General features: G+C 43.1%; 2 protein-coding genes across 3 annotated transcripts; one reads left to right on the top strand and one right to left on the bottom strand.

Annotated features, from left to right (window-relative positions):
* The first annotated feature begins 694 nt into the window (after positions 1-694).
* On the top strand, positions 695-2,757 carry pcbd1 (pterin-4 alpha-carbinolamine dehydratase/dimerization cofactor of hepatocyte nuclear factor 1 alpha). The gene is made up of 4 exons (XM_053436160.1): positions 695-855; positions 1,585-1,716; positions 1,797-1,877; positions 2,324-2,757. The coding sequence occupies exons 1-4, from the start codon at positions 853-855 to the stop codon at positions 2,414-2,416; spliced, it is 309 nt and encodes a 102-aa protein (XP_053292135.1). The 5' UTR covers positions 695-852; the 3' UTR covers positions 2,417-2,757.
* A 778-nt stretch (positions 2,758-3,535) lies between these two features.
* Positions 3,536-15,735, bottom strand: sgpl1 (sphingosine-1-phosphate lyase 1). 2 transcript variants are annotated; one of them, XM_053436158.1, is made up of 14 exons: positions 15,558-15,735; positions 11,792-11,957; positions 11,196-11,263; positions 10,206-10,353; positions 9,350-9,429; positions 9,016-9,144; positions 8,441-8,529; positions 8,226-8,334; positions 8,049-8,147; positions 7,822-7,968; positions 7,366-7,604; positions 7,104-7,250; positions 6,884-7,004; positions 3,536-5,583 (listed from the first exon to the last, which is right to left on the bottom strand). In XM_053436158.1, exons 1-14 carry the CDS (start codon positions 15,567-15,569, stop codon positions 5,440-5,442), a joined length of 1,698 nt encoding a protein of 565 aa, XP_053292133.1. In that variant the 5' UTR covers positions 15,570-15,735; the 3' UTR covers positions 3,536-5,439. The 2 variants fall into 2 exon arrangements, with proteins under 2 accessions (XP_053292133.1, XP_053292134.1); XM_053436159.1 differs by lacking the exon at positions 15,558-15,735 and adding an exon at positions 12,401-12,946.
* Positions 15,736-16,249: the final 514 nt, after the last annotated feature.

Here is a 16,249-nt window from a genome sequence, read left to right as displayed (position 1 = left end):
CACTGGTGGCTAGAGAGTCGGTAGTTTGATCCCAGTCACCTCCATTCTGTGTTCTTGGGCAAGACACTGAACTGAAAGAGAGAATGGTGCACATTAATACTGTATAAATGTGTTTGTGTGAATGGGTAAATGGTCAAAACTGTACTGTAGAAAAACTTTATATAAAATACAGAACATTTACATTTCCAAGCACAATTCCTCAAACCTAAGTGCTGCTTTTCTTTTCTAATCAAAACACTAGTACGCAGCAATCTCATTTCCTCATCCAGTCAACTGTTAAACGCTGAGCACTTGTCACATCCTCTCCCCTCCTCATTTAATTAAGCAGTTCATTTCCCCGAGCGCTCGATGAGACAGATGAGTTCACCGGGCCAATCTCTCAGGAGCACCTCATTAACCTTTGACATGAACTCTGCTGGAGAGCAGCGCTCACTTTAAATCTGCTGTCCTGCTAAACAGAGACATTATTCATTTTGGACATAGTGGACTATGACTGGGAAGTTTAAGTTCATGTGTACAAACAATATGAGACAGATTGTTAAAGAGGTGTCTTCGTCATTTCATGAACAAAGGCCAGTGCAACTGTGTGTTGACTGCTGCTACAGCAGCTGGCCTCAGGCAAACCTTGCGCAACAGTTTATGATTAAACCCATGTTGACAAGAGGGGGTGCGGCCAATCAGCTGGGAGGATTTCTGTTCAGGCTTCTGCAGGGGCAGCTAGGAAGGACCCACAGCTCATATGTGGGATGGTTTCATTCCAGTGGCTCTCAGTGTCTGCCACAGCAGATTTACCTCTGTGCAACCAGGGAGCTGAGACCGAACCTCCTCTGTGCATGACAACACTCTGCAAACATGGTGAGTACACAAACAGCACCGTGTGCCACACCTGCTACACACACACTGACCCACCAACCTGTTGATATCTACTTCATCTGCTATTCTCAAGCTACACCAAATCAAGTGTTATTGCAGACTGAGGAAAATATGTTCCTTTTTATATGTTTGTAGTTATGATTTTCCATAACTGAGAATGACATAAGCACATTTTCCTGTGTCTGGAGCCCCTGGTTGTGATGAGGATAAGTGGTTCTCGTGTGTGTGTGTGTGTGTGTGTGTGTGTGTGTGTGTGTGTGTGTGTGTGTGTGTGTGTGTGTGTGTGTGTGCTGTCCATTCGCTCCACAGATGAAGCAGATTAGAGCGTTGCTATGATACGTGTTGGTGTCACTGCTCTGCTCCAGGCTGTGGTCATGTGGTCCGCGTGACCGCCCATCTGGGGGAAAAGCCTTCAGCAGATCCTCCTTCATTCTACAATACAGTCATGTTAATGTTGCGGGATCATGGAGGCTGAATGAATTGACCTCAGAAACATGTGACCCTGCATCATGAGCCGAGGCTTTACAAGCTGAAAGATCCAAAAGGGATCCCCACCCCCTCCCTGCACCCCCCACCCACACATACCTTTGAACCAGGAATGCCGACTCTCATTGTTTCCAGATGGGACCCAGTGCAACCAATCACAGTTTGTGTTTGTGAACTGCCCCTCTAAAATCTGCTCTGCTGGTTGCCTCTGCTCTGTCCCACCAGGCCGGTAAGATCCAGAGTCTGACTGAAGAGGAGAGGACCCACCTGCTGCCCCTGCTGCGCAACGCCCAGTGGGTGGAGGTGGTGGGGCGGGACGCCATCTACAAAGAGTTTGTGTTCAAGGACTTCAATCAGGTTTGTAATGTGCCATTTCTCATAGGCTAGTGCCTCACTCAATAAACACGAATTCAGGACATGATGTTCCTTCCTTTCAGGCGTTTGGCTTCATGTCCAGAGTGGCTCTACAAGCAGAGAAGATGGATCATCATCCTGAGTGGTTCAATGTCTATAACAAGGTATACAAGTCTGTTTCTGTATCTATGTTAAGGTTTCTTCACTGGTTTTTGAAGCACTTCAAGGTTGCATATACTCCCAGGTATATGAACCAGTTCAGCTCCGACAAGACGTTAGTGAGGCAGCTTTGAGTTTTTAAACACTCTAGCTGAACTTGAGAGCATCTGGAAGTGTTGAAATATTCAATTCAAGCTTCAAACCTATCCCTTTAACCTGGCTTTTGATTAACTTTGGTCTGTAATGATTATATTAGTGCATCTTTACTTAAAATGTTGTCTGTTCCTTTTATGATATATATTTCCAGATGATCACATTAGTCTCTACTATGCTGGCCTGGATTAACACTTCCAACATAATCAACATAAAGCAAAACCCCTCAGCTATTCACACAAAGGAAAGCAGATTGTAATATTCACAGGTGTCCCACCTCTTTCCTCTGTTCCCTCAGGTCCAGATCACTCTGAGCACCCATGACTGTGGAGGCTTGTCCCAGCGTGACATCACGATGGCCACCTTCATCGACCAAGCGTCTATGATGTGACCGACAGACTTTCAGTCATTTTAAGAGTGAAAACTGAAGAAGAGGAAGTCACCTGAAAAACCCTCAGATTATGAAGCAGTTACTTTCACTTCATTGTGAGCAATGTAGCCGTCTGCAAAGGGTCCAATGTGTTTTTGAAAATATGCTGTTGTTGTCGCACATGGTGAAAAGGAGATTATTGGCCAAAGAAAATGGTAAAAGAGTATGTTTACACGTTCAAGTCTAAAAGTTCCAAGTAACAGCCATTCCAGTTGTAATTACAAATAACCTTCAAAATGGTGTATGTGTCCCTTTGTGCCTTCTTGTACTTAAATGTCAGTAAAAATCATATTCTATTCTCAGACTGAATGAATTTAATTGAAAACACAAATGTGTCTGTGTTAACTGTTAATCTGTGTTGGCTGGGAATCATTTGCTGGGAGAAACCATCAGATGCTTACTATCAATAGATTCATGCTGACTTAAAGAGAGACTTGATGAAATCTTTTAAACCTCATACATTCAGCAACATACGTGTCATGACACACAGAGGGGCACACAAGTCTTAAAGTGGCTGCCAAAGTTGATAATAGAGGGTAATGCTTGATACCGGTATATCAGCTCTTATAGTCTATCCATAATCCCTTTAGTAAATAACTAAAAAGACAAAAACTAGAAGTAGAGGGCATGTCTCTGCCGAGGCCTGACGGTCCCCTTAAATTCAATCAAGCTGCACCAAATTTCACACACTTATCGACAGTTCCTTAAATGAGCTGGATCCATGAATTACTCCCTTGGAAATGCAAAAACTTTTGAAAAAAACACCCCATCTCACAATGTTAGATTAACAGGAAAACCATTATTCCTGGATTCCATGCCAAAAGCTAAGGGGTTCTTCCCTGACCAATACCGCACCCTTCTACCAGGTTTCGTGGTTATCTGTCAAGTAATTGTTGCGCAATCTCACTTACAAGCGATAGGGGTGAAATACCTGATCATGATTAGAGAAACTGCCGAGAGGTTATTGCTTATGATCACTACATTATATTACCAAGGTACAAGAGATGTTTTCTTTTCAGACTTTTAGACTGTTTTCTGTACTGGAGAGGAATCTCTGACAATGACTTGCTCACACAGGAATCTTCATTAAAAGTTTTTATTTAAAAGAGATTTCTTAGCCATTCAATCATCACAATTGTCTCCAAAGCAAACAGGATGAGTCATTGCTGGAAAAGCCCTTGTCTTCTTTGCACAGGCATAAGTTTCCACATCCTGTCACAGGCTGCAGTATTAAAGGATGAATGGATGGATAGTACGAGCTTCAACCGTTAGTGGGGGGGTTACGGTCTGTCTTCTGTCATCAGTCTTACAACCAGGCAAATGACTAAAAGATGGAGGGGAAAAAAATCCCTGCACATGTAATAACCTACATACATTCATGTCTCATCTCTTTTATAACTGTAAGTAAAAACACAGTTTCACGAAGAAAAATAAAAAGACTCACAAATTAAGTGTCTAATAAACACAAATGGTTAAATTACACCAACAAGGTTGACGAGCCACCATTCAACACTAAGCTTCTGATATAACGCATCTCTTCAACATTAATAGTGGAGCATTCCCCTTCGTTACTCATTCATAAAAAGGAAAAGTTACGTATTGCACAAACATGGAAGTAATTTCATGGAAACACAATTTCAACAAGCAATATTAGGAAAGCACATGAAATAAAGACAAGGTCCTTTTGGTGTGATACTATGCTTGGTTAGGTTATTAGCCTTTAAGTGAAGGTGTATGTCCACATTCATACAGTGACCTCCATCACAGGGGATATCTGTTTGCTCTTCGTATGAGGACACTTGCATCTCACATTAGAATATCGTGAAATCTCTGACAAAGTTTTGTGTATTATCGAACATACTTTAAAGAAGTTGGACATTTCTGGATTGTAAATCCCTTTTTTGACTGATCTTAAGAACTATTTGAATATTTTTGAAAAGTGCGCCTAATAAATCTAGAACATTACTTAATACAATTTTTATTAACTTTTCCACGACATTCTATTTTTTTGAGATTCACCTGTGTATTTAAGAACACTTTATTAAATGCCTGAACATTCTGAAGCTCCTGTTAGATTAATGGAAAAAACAGTGACCCTGTTAGAATGTGTTTCAGTGGATGAATCATTTGCATTGAGTAGAAACTGAGGTAGATTGAATTAGGAGACAAATGATTAAAACAATGTAGCACAGAGGCAGACTGCTGATTACTACTACTGCTAATTGATAATAAACAGTGGACCATGGCCTTCAATCCAGTCTGATAAAACATTTTAACTTTCATTCATGTCCATTACAAGCCAACTGCTGTGAGGAAGTCTGAGAATATTTAATAATTAAAATAAGTGGCTGATGTTTTCCTGCTGTAGTTATTATTTCTCCTTATTTCAATTTGTGAATATTGCATGACATTAAAAGCTCCAACTATCGAAATCTTTCTCCCTGTGTCTACAAATCCACAGGCTATTTTCCAGAGATAATGTGATGAGGATAACAAAAAGCCTGAGTCATACCTCCACATGCAGAGCCAGTCTAGAGCAGTGCACCAGATGTCCCGCTAGAGGGCAGCACAGCATTTCTAACAAGCTGGGGAGGGTGAGCTGAAATGTTCTGGAGTTTGTAATAAAAACGGAATGGTTTCATGGTGAAATCACTGTTAAGATCAGATTGTGAGAGATAGATGCATTTAACAAAAGTTACCATTGAATTGAGTGTTAAAAACATATAACAACTCACACTCTTCAACGACAGTGAGTTAATCAAGTAAAATGACAAAAGCGTGTTTGGAATCTGTCACTTCTCTGTGCTGTTAACGGACAGTGTTACAACGATTTGCCCCAAATGAAGATGGCTTGTGCTTCACAGATGTTTACAGGTGTTTTCATGTGTTGTAGGTGTGCAAGATAAGGCAACTGTTGAGTGATTAACTCTGAGCTCTGGGGGAGAGGCGAGCATGCAGTCGGGCACCGAGGAGCCGATCCTGTTTCAGTGAGCTTTGCCGTTGCCGTTCATGTGGCTGGTGCTCGTCTTGGGCACCTCTGTGCTGTAGAGACAGTCGAGGAAGCCTTGGGAGATCTCTGTCACCATGGATCTGTCTGGGATGGACTGGGCCATGCCGTAGATCGCTCCCTGAAACGGCAGGAGGACATGACTGAGCTCACAAGTGCACAGTTTAGATAACAGCAAATAATCTTGGTCTATAGGTGTGGAACTGCAGACCTCACGGTGCCTCAGGGCTTGTAAACATGAAGTTTAATATTACCTTTGAGTGATTGAGTTAGCTGTGGGCTACAACATGACACCCAACTTGTTAACATATTGTAAAGTGCAAAGCAGCAGAACTATGCTGAGTTACTGTAGATCTTCATGTCTGCAGTAATAGACATTGATGTGCAGTTTGAGAGGATTTATGGACATTGGAGATGCTGATATTCTCAGAAAGTGTAGGTCACCATTAGTAAAGATAAAACAAGGGAAAACATAGTTTCTTCAATATAACAAGACACCCTGGAAAAACCTGGTTTATGTGAACTTAAATGAGAGAAAATAGTTTTTGTGGTGCAGGACTTTACACTGCATGGGGTTTGTTTTTATTTCGGATATTTAGTTGAAGGTATTGTTTCATTCAGCGTTGCGCTCCAAACAAACTGGAAGGCACAATGCAGGTTTGTGTCTCTAGGGTGGAGTTTCCACTCCATTTAAAACTGACACCCAACAACACATGCACATTTTGGCTTGTGTAGCAGAAAAACGAAATTCCACTTTTGCAAAAAGCTACAGTTTAAGTTTGGCCTCATTGATACTGTAGATGCGAAAGGTTAAACACAAACAAAAGAATATTCTCTAATTTGGGCTGAGTCCAGTTCTACAGTAAAAAAATAATGTGTTGTTTGAACTGTAGAACTGGAAACTGTACTTTACATGGACAGTAGGTATGAATTTGTCCATCATGTGACACACGTACACACCAATAAAGTAATTATCTCTTGGCCTAATTTTCTCATCAGATAACAGCCGATGGGCTCACAGATTGTTGTTGTGAAAATGTTAAAGTTCACCAGCTCTGACAGAGAGCTATATAGGGTAATAATTAAATAAATACCAATGTACTAAACTTGTGCACCATATCAGATACTCTGGTACTGTTAAATGAATCCAATACAACTGCTCTGCACCTTCAACAGTATTCAGTTGTCATTTATCACTGATATGTTAATTCAGTTTTAGCTCTAAGGTAACAGTTAGTAATTTTGTTGTATAAATTATATTCTAACATTCTGACTCCCTCATGTATGTCACCAGGACGGCCTAAAAAAAGAAACTCCTTTCTATATAATATAATTCACACATTTCTGACAATGTCAACAACAAATGAACATTATCAACTTGGGATCTAAATTGGTCGGGTGTGGAATCAGAGATATCTCACCATTCCTGTAGTTTTCTCTTTGGGGTTCTTCAGGATGATGGCGACCTGCTCCTTGACATCACGAATAAAATTATCTGCGACCTCCCCCTTTGTGTGCAGAACTGTGCAACAGATGTGGATACTGGGAAAGATGAGCACGTACAGTTGTTAGTTGTCACAAGTGAATGTATTTATCACACATATAAATCTGTAAAATGACTATCATTTGTTTTACATGTACCTGGATGGGTATTGCAGTGTGTTCAGATTCCAGCCCTTTGTCGTCAGTGCGTTAGACAGACGGAAGATATCAAACACATCCGAGCCTATCGCCACCACTGACACCTCTGGGTTCCCAAACACAAACACGCCGTCTATCTTGCCGATTCTGTCAAGATGGGAAAAACAATTCCGTAAATGAAAGTTCGTAAATGATCAAAAACGGGATAAAGATGAATCATGGTATCAGAATTTCTTGTATTGTGACGATCTGAGCGGGTTACCCTGCTGTGATTTTGCGAGCTGTGCTGATGATTTTCTTGGTGGCGTCTAAGTATCCATCCTCTCCCATGTGCATCATGGTCGCCCAGCAGGCGGCGATGATGCCTCCTGGCCTGGAGCCCGCTATCGAGGGCGAGGCGTAGATTCCGCCCTGCCAGTCCGGAGCTACGAAGTACTGGTAATGACGGTACTTTTTCTCGCTGTACAGGATCACTGAGGAACCTTTAGGGGCGTAGCCATACTGGAGAGAAAAGTCACACACGTATAGACACAATGCAGCATTAAAATAACTACAGAAAATATGGCTTGGAGCCAAGGAGATTACACATAACTTCAATGAGTATGGATTTACACATGTTACAATGTCTACAGTCAGAGTTTGCTAGGATATATCTTAATCTTCTTTAAATGAAATCTGTTTATTAGTTTTAAAACAGGAATAAAGAGCAACTCCTTACCTTGTGGGTGTCTGCAGAGATGCTGGTAACACCCTTTAACCTGAAGTCGAACGGGGCGAGAGGATAACCAGCCTTGGCCATGAAGACAATGAGGAAACCTCCGAGACACGCGTCCACATGCAGCGGGAGGTTGTAGCGTTCCGCCAGCTGCAAAACAGCGAAGGAAATCGTCAAGAGATGCGGTTTCCCTTTCTTCAGTTTGAAGCCCATTCAGAGGGAACACTGACCTTGGCTACTTCCTCAACGGGATCCATGATACCATGAGGAAACTGCGGCGCTGAGCACACGAGCATTGCCGTGTTCTTGTTGATGGCTCTCTTCATGGCCTTGAAAGAGAAGGAACAATAAGGGAGGAACTGGTGTCTAAAAATAGCACAGCGTCTGTTTCAATGCCGTTTTCTCACCTTCACGTCTACTTTCATTGTTTTATTGTCGAGGGGAACGTGAACCAGCTTCATCCCAAAGTAATGTGCCGCTTTGTTAAAGGCCGCGTGGACGCTCACAGGTGCAAGGCTGCAGAGGTTTGATCAAAACAGGAAAATACTATTAGAACTTCTGTGGGAAATACAGTTGAAAGCAAGCCTCGACACAGGCCAGTAACTGATACAGCTCATCTTACATTTCAGGGTATTTGACACCTCGCTCATACGCCATGTCTCTGTATGCCTTGCAGGCCATCAGTATGCTCTCAGTTCCCCCTGAAGTGACCTGAACAAAGCAGAAGTAAATATAAGTTAAATGAAGTCCATGTTTAACTGGCTTGTGCATTTTGTATATAAGCGGTGTCTCAGTTCAGAGGCTTCATCTTTCATAGGCTGCATTTGAAGACTGACTGCCTCACAGCAGCGCGACCAGGCTGTCCCTGAATCAAAGGCTCCAACAGGTAGACCCTTCCTGGCCCGACCTATCCCGGGAGTCAATGCACTTCAGTGACAAACCCTTTTTCAAAGAGGTAATGGCACACATGTTAAAAAACCAAGGTGCTGTAAAACGTCCTTGTCGTGTCCTACTTTAGCTCTGTTGCTAGCCAACAGCAATGAGGGCAGGAAGAGCTAGTGATGGCAATCACGGATGTCCTCTTAAGAGCAGACCGCCTCGGCCTTCAGGGCCCACTAAGACCGCCTCCAGGTCGGCCGTGTACTCTGAAGGATGCAGCCCCTGAATTGAGACACAGCTTTCTGTGTGGTGACTTACAGTTCCACAGGACTCAGGTCCGCCCTGGAAAAGCGTGCAGGCCATTCGAACAACCTCGGCCTCCATCTTTCTAACACCTGGAAATATGTCAGGGTGAAGTGGATTGCTCCATGCAAAATCTCCATATACCTTGAAGCAAAAGAAAAAAGACACAGGTTTGCATAAATATATGTACAGACACAAACGAGGGTGGCAGTAATTTCAGGGACAAACAGGAGTCGTTAATCACTTATTAAAAAAACTAACTGTAACCAACGCCAGCATTTTCAGATTTGACCCTGAATATTCAGGCTTCAGAATGTCAAAGTCCAGAGAGAAATACAAAGATGCAAACCTTCACAAGGAGTTTGGTTAGGGTTTCATCCCCCCAGTACACTGCCCCCGAAACGCAGCCTTTCTCCCACGGCACCTCATCTGCAACGACACACAGTCTGTTCAGAAATCACTGGGTTTCTTAATAATCCGTAAATACAATGAACATAGCACAAGCAATATTTAAACAAGTCTGGAATCATATCTTCCTGTTAATCAGGGGTTGACTGTAGTAACAGATTGTGAGGAAATTCATGTTAGACAGAATGATCTAAAATTGTGTTATTGTCCATTTTGTGTGTTTTATTTGTTTGTTTGTGTTGCTCTGCTTTCCTTCCATTATTTTTGATAATGTGAGTAATTCATAAGTCATTTGAATGGAAGCTGACTGGGAATAATATCAATTAAAACTTCGATCCATCCTTCTATACCCCTTATCCTGAAGCTGGAGCTATCCCAGCGGAAATTAGCCGTGAGGTGGGGTACACCCTGGACAGGTCGCCAGCGTATCGCAGGGCCAACATACAGAGACCAACAACCATTCACATTTACATCTACGGTCAAATTAAAGTCTCCAATCCGCAGAAATCTGGAGAAAACCCACACAAACACGGGGGAAACATGTAAACTCCACACAAAAAGGATTTGAACCAGGAACCTTTTTGCAACAGAGCTTCCCCAATAAAAACTTAAATGACAAAACAAATCACTGGTTTTCTCAAAAAAGTTTAGATGAGATTGACCTTCTGAACACTGGCATCTAAAAAAGATCTCCTCCTCCTTCAAATTGGCACAAGAACAGATGAGAAACCCTTCGGGGACTCGGCTCTGAAGTTAATGAACCATCAGGCAAAGCCGGGGAAAGAGCGAGGACTTACTCAGAGTCTCGTACTCTCTGATTTTGTCCAGCACTTGGCTCTGAGAGAGGCCTTTGGACGGCAACTGTTTAGTGTAGCTCATCCCGTTCTTCAAAGTGCACAGGCTGGCAGACATGTCGTCCAAAGCCTTGTTCAGCTGACCCTGAATCTGTGACAGAGAGAAGAGGGCAGAGTTAGTTCAACTTTAGTCACTGTAAGGTCCCATTTTGGGAGTTGTGAGGTGGCTGTGTATTCAAGTGCTTTGAAGTCGGAAAGAAGAAATGGACGCTGTGAAAAAAAATGACATGTACTTGTGGGTTTAGAGCATTTTAACATCCCAACTCTCTAATGAATGCATAATAACGAAGAGCAAAAAACAGGAGTCAGATGTTACAGACATAGATAATCTAAAATGTGCAATTAATCATAAAAACGTCTGTCTTGGCTAAAAAGTGGTGTGAGGAGCTTGTGAGAGATGGATGTGGAATTTGCAAGTGCCAAAAGTGAAATTTGACATTGAAAGCTACTACTTAGAGCCTAGTTTAAAATATTTTTGTAAGTGATGACATCAGAAACTTGGCAACCCAACTTTTCGAGTAGCTGCTCTGACTTGGTTGCATTCACATGAATTTTCCCCATTCAGGAAACTCATTTTTCAGATTCTACGACACCACGCGAAATCAGCATTCAAGAAACAGTAAAGAGAGTGAAAGAATAGAAGTGAAGTGAGTGGATCTCAGACTGAGCATGACAACGTGTCCTACGTGCTATCAACACAATTTTTTGATAAAGCCTGAGAGTGAGTTCTTCACTGCTGACATGATGACCAGAACTAACCCGGTGTTATCACCAGTGCGTGATGCAAAGTGTGCCAAAGGTCTAAAACTACCCCCCCCCCCCCCCCCCCCGCCTGCTGCAAACACTCATCCAAGAGTGACTCATAAAGACGGAGACAGAGTCAGTGCACATCTGCTGGGGTAAAGGAGGAACGGCCGAACTGCTGAAACTTACCGCTCCGCCAACGAAGGGTATTTTTCTGATGAGTCGAAAGCACTTCTTCTTGATTCGCGACACGAGACCTATCAGACAAAAAAAAAAAGAGTCAAATAAGCAGCTGTGGGGAAACACACGCAACCACAGATATTAATCAGCTGACTGTGAGCTGTAACCACAAGTCGTGACATGGAGAAGTGCATTGACACATTTTATTCTGCCCTGACACACAGGCAGGGCCAGTTCCCTCCGCTCTGACCAAAGCTCCGTTGCTAAGAGCTGAAGTGCAACAGAGGAATTCAACTATTGATCGATTGACAGCAGATCGAGAAAGTCTTGTTGATTGAGGGTATTTCTCAGTCACGCATGCTAGAGGGACAGGTCCAGTACCAGAGGAAAACTTTAACTAAAAAAGGTTTTCATGGGAAAAAACAATTCACCTAAGTGCTCAGACATCAGAGGTTAAACCTGATGTCAACAGTGCAGTGAATCTGACTGCAAATTACTGTATGACTCAGAAAGCCTTGTGAACATGGTCTGTGTAGCTTGAGGAGATTTTTGTCTCCTTTCATGTGTGACTCAGCAGACCCACTCTGTGCCCGTTTACCACCTACTTTCTTGCTGGAAGAGGAAGCCCTTGACCCAGACAGCTCCCAGCGTGGTCATGACGGTCACCCCGATGATCTGCCACGGCTCCAGGTCGGCGCAGCGCGAGTTGACGTGCCGCCGGCCCTCCTCCAGGTACAGCAGGACCATCTCCTTGTACACCTCCAAGGCACTCTGAACAGAGAGAGAGGCACACGAGTGTCACAGTTACTGCAGGCTGCTCCAAAGGGACTGTCACGGTTAAGTTTCACAGGAGAAGTTTGACCTTTAACAATAAAACTGATCATTCAACAAATAGAAAGGATGAAAAAGAAGAACTATTACTACAAATACATCTGTCACGTGTTCTCCCATGTCATTATGGGGAAGTGGTCACTGTGTGGATGAAAGTGAGTCATTTTTTGACGCCATCATGACCATTTCCTTTTAAATTTATGCAACGATTCAATTTCAATGATTTTATCGTGAGAAAACTTTGAGACAAGACGCCTGATTCAAGTTACAGCTTTTCACATGAACCTGTGTATCTCTGAGCAGATATAAGGAAGTTTAATTACAGTGATGAAACAGAATGGTACTTGTGTAAAATAACCCCAAACCGAAACGGTGGTACTTACATCGTCGGACATGGTCAGACCTACAGAGCTCAGTTCCCTCCTCAAACAAACACGGCCGGCAGCTCTTCAGACCGTCAGGAGAACACACCGTGGTTCTCCGTTCTCCAGGTGAGAGTGAGATAACGCCCTCAGCTAACTGCTCACTATCACTGGGCTCCTCCCAGAGCTTAGAGCCAGAAAACAACACGTGCCGCCAGCCCGCTGAGGGGATGTTTTGCAATCGTCAATCATGACCAGACAAGAGAGGAAGTTCGTCTTATAATACACAACAGCGATGCTGTACTCAGGAGGCCTGATCACCTGATCCATGCTGCAATATCTCACAAAGAGTGTTTCAGCCTGAGTTTGATCGTATTGAGCCTAAATAGAAATTACATCTGAATGCTTTTTCATAAGTGCAGCTGAATTATCTTTTCATTATCTCTGCCCTGTGTGTTTTTTACAACACTATAACAGGCAGTTTGATAGCAGCGAGACCTGTTCATTCCACCTCAGCCACTATCAGATGGAAGAAAGCTTAAGGTTCAAAAGTCGACATCTTAAGTAATCGCTGTCCGTGCTGCATAACAGCGCAATTATCAATATTAGATATTATACTATCATATTATAGTGAGCTGAGACATGTTTGTGCAGAGCAACTTCATGATGATTTTGTTTTGTAAATGCATTTGTAACGGCTATGAGGGCTGGATGTGAGACACAGGAGTCCACCCCCCATCTGCCCAGAATGAAAGGTTCATACCAGTGCCTTGGTTTAACGTGTTCTCATACAGGTTTGACAAGATCAGCTGCATAGAAACGAGAGCAAACATATGCCATTTACCTGCAGGAGGGGAGGCCTGACCTGAGTTTTCACAGCAGGAATTGTTTACAAATAAAAGCCCCCCTTCTTTGATCGCTGCCACGCGCCGGCCATAGAAATGACTTAACATGGGCTTATCTAATGTCCAGTCCCCCCCCCCCCTTTGAATTCCAGGCCTCGTTCTGTTATCCCAAACATGTTCCGTGTCTATGCCTCCAGGTTCCACCCACACTTGTCCTCTCCTCAGGATAACTTAAACCCGTTCCACACAAAAGACCCTCGTAACAGTATTGTCCTGCTCAGTGGACGCCCATTCCTTCGCGCCCCCTCATACAACATTAGGCTATTCTGTAAGGAGAGCTGCTGTTGTCCACAGAGGAGGTCATGTTCCCATGGAAATGTACTGGGTGTGACTGTGAGGTGGCTGCTGCTCCTGGATACATCAGGGGAAAACAGAGGGCGAGCACCACAACACCCACGGCGGCAAAGAGTCAAAGAGAGAGATCATTCAGGAGGGAATAATTACCTCCACCGAGGCGGTTATGTCTACGTCAGCCTTTGTTAGTTAGTTTGCAGGTTAACTTGAAAACTACTAAACCGATTTCCATGAAATTTTGTGGAGGGGTGGGGTATCACCGAGGTTAATACTGAGTACATTTGCTTCTGAACAAAGCCTAATACACTGCTTACACAAAGTTTTATAGAAGAAATTTAGACCACACACAAGACACGTGCAAAGAAGATCCAAATTACATAGCATTCAGCTAATAAGGTCATTTAAATGCTATGATTTCATAAGCAGGTATAAAAGCCATCTAAAGTAAAAAAAATTATACTCAAAGATGCAAAAGAATAAATTGAAATTTATGGTACATATATTAATGCTATTGTAATATTTATAATTTATTATGCCTTGTGATTTAACCATCTTTCTACTTTGTAAAGTTGTGTTGGCTCAAAGATGAAGAACTTCATTACTGGTAATGATCTGGATCAGGTGGTAGATGCAGGAAGTTTATTTTGTTGACTGAGATTTATGAGAGTAAAAATTGGTGCAGATCCAAATGAAAATCCAATTTAAATGTGGTTTCCTAAGTGGACTGCTGATAAGGGGCCTTGTTTGTTTGTAAGTTAGCAGAATTGCACGATAACTATGGAGCTGATTACCACGAAACGTGTTGGAAGGATGTGGTGAGGGTCAGGGAAGAACGCATAAAACCTTGGTGTAGATTCAGGACCTTCTTACCACTTCATTACAACTCTAAGGTAACATTGTGTTTTTCCGCATTTTCACAGATTTACCAGAGAACACTTCATGGATCTAGATGAAGAAAACAGGCCTCTTTAGGGAATTGATACGTGTGGAATTCGTTCCTGCCTGATTGAATCTAAAGCTGCTGTCGGACCATATGCACTTCTGAGTGCCATTCTGGTTACAGCCGTGGTGTCTGGAAAGGTTTTCTTGAACTGCCGGCAGAGTCTCTTTATCAGGTTTCTGCTGACTTTATACCTTATACTAGGGGGCCAGCCGGAGAAGGTCCACAGAAAGTCCAGAGGCTCTCACTTGGACAACTGTGTTGCCACATGTGCTGCCTCCAGAGAGACTCCTGGGGATCTCCTGAGTTCAGTGGATGTCTGAAAGCAGATCCTGACTCATGACAGCGTCAGACTAAAGCTTCATCTTGTATCATCGTGTCTCAGACAACTACTTTTTTCATCAGTCTGATGACTTCATGTCTACTTATCAACAAAAGTCTATTGTCCGTCAGAAGGTGGGGTTACTATTAATTTACTCCATAAAACCTTTATGACCAAATCTGCACTACAAGGAACCCAGCTGGATGGAAAGTGGGAGGAATGGAGAATGGATGGACTGAAGAAGTTGTAACACCCAGAACACTTGTTATTCGATCTGCCTTTTTATAATAAAAAGTTGATTGTGCTGCTCTAGAGGGAAAACCTCACAAAGCACTGTGATCACTGATTTGTATTGAACTTCCTGCTGGTTTGTGTTGAACAGGATCTCTATTTTAAACTGCGAGTGCTGCAATAAACAAAAGGAAGGACCTGTACTCGTTTCTAAAAGGATGGTACACAGAAACTGACCCATGGTAAATGTCGCGTGAAGCTCCACAGAGGCAGCAGCGTCACTTTCTTGTGGTGTTATTGTGTAAAGTGTAAAGTGTGTGACTCCAGTGGTCAGTGTGGATGTAGGTGAGGTGTTGTTAAGCTGGGATAACACGGACCAGTGAGTGTGGACAACATGAGACACTTCACTTCCCTGCTGATAAACATGTCCTCTCCTCTCCCAGCTCCCCTGTCACCTCCTCCCTGGGAGAACAGACCCTCACTCACCCAGTAATCCATGGCGTCGAGCTGAGCTCCGTCAGAAACGTCTGTTTGTCGTGTGCTCCTCGGTGAAGTCACCTCCTGCTGCCCGGAGCCTCCAGTCCTCTCATGCTGCTAACACACATACACACACACACACACACACACAAATATACACACACTTACACACACACAGTGCTAAGCTAACCCGAGCATCCAGGAAGTAGCAGCCAGCGACCGCACGCAGCTGCGCTCCCTCTGCGCATGTGCCGATCTGACAACAACGTGGACCGGGCTCTTGAGGCAGAAGTGTGTTGCTCCATGTGCTGTAGATCTATTGTTCAACAAATCGGAGCGACGCGCGTTTGAACGCTCACAACTGAGTGAGTTAGGAAAGAGCTGGTGCCGCGTTCACGGGCGCTTCATAAAGTCAACCACCCCAGACGTGTCAGAGGAGTAAATTTGAATAATAACCAGACAATAACAAGTACAGTATAGATTTCTTCAGAACAGTTCACACACACTTACATCAACACCGAGTCATGTGATGATGAAAATGTGCACTTTCAGTTGGAATACACATTTTCGGTGTGCAAATGAAGGTCCAGTGTGTCAGATTGAAGTGAAAGGGATCTATTGGAAGACATTGAATATAATATAATCCTAGTGATGTTTACAATAGTGAATCTTTACCCCAGAATGGGTCCTTTATATCTAAA

The sequence above is a fragment of the Pleuronectes platessa genome, chromosome 12, assembly GCF_947347685.1.
Source record: "Pleuronectes platessa chromosome 12, fPlePla1.1, whole genome shotgun sequence".
Classification (NCBI taxonomy): domain Eukaryota; kingdom Metazoa; phylum Chordata; class Actinopteri; order Pleuronectiformes; family Pleuronectidae; genus Pleuronectes; species Pleuronectes platessa.
Note: the sequence above shows the minus strand (reverse complement) of the source record. Positions and strands in the feature narration are given on the sequence as shown.

What these genes read in the sequence shown, in the direction of transcription:
- sgpl1 (XM_053436158.1), bottom strand. An exon ending in CAATGAAAGTAGACGTGAAG is followed by an intron (nt 8,148 to 8,225) that starts GTGAGAAAACGG and finishes TTCTCTTTCAAG; the next exon opens with GCCATGAAGAGAGCCATCAA. An exon ending in TCTCTGCAGACACCCACAAG is followed by an intron (nt 7,605 to 7,821) that starts GTAAGGAGTTGC and finishes TTTTCTCTCCAG; the next exon opens with TATGGCTACGCCCCTAAAGG.
- pcbd1 (XM_053436160.1), top strand. An exon ending in TGTTCAAGGACTTCAATCAG is followed by an intron (nt 1,717 to 1,796) that starts GTTTGTAATGTG and finishes CCTTCCTTTCAG; the next exon opens with GCGTTTGGCTTCATGTCCAG. An exon ending in GGTTCAATGTCTATAACAAG is followed by an intron (nt 1,878 to 2,323) that starts GTATACAAGTCT and finishes CTGTTCCCTCAG; the next exon opens with GTCCAGATCACTCTGAGCAC.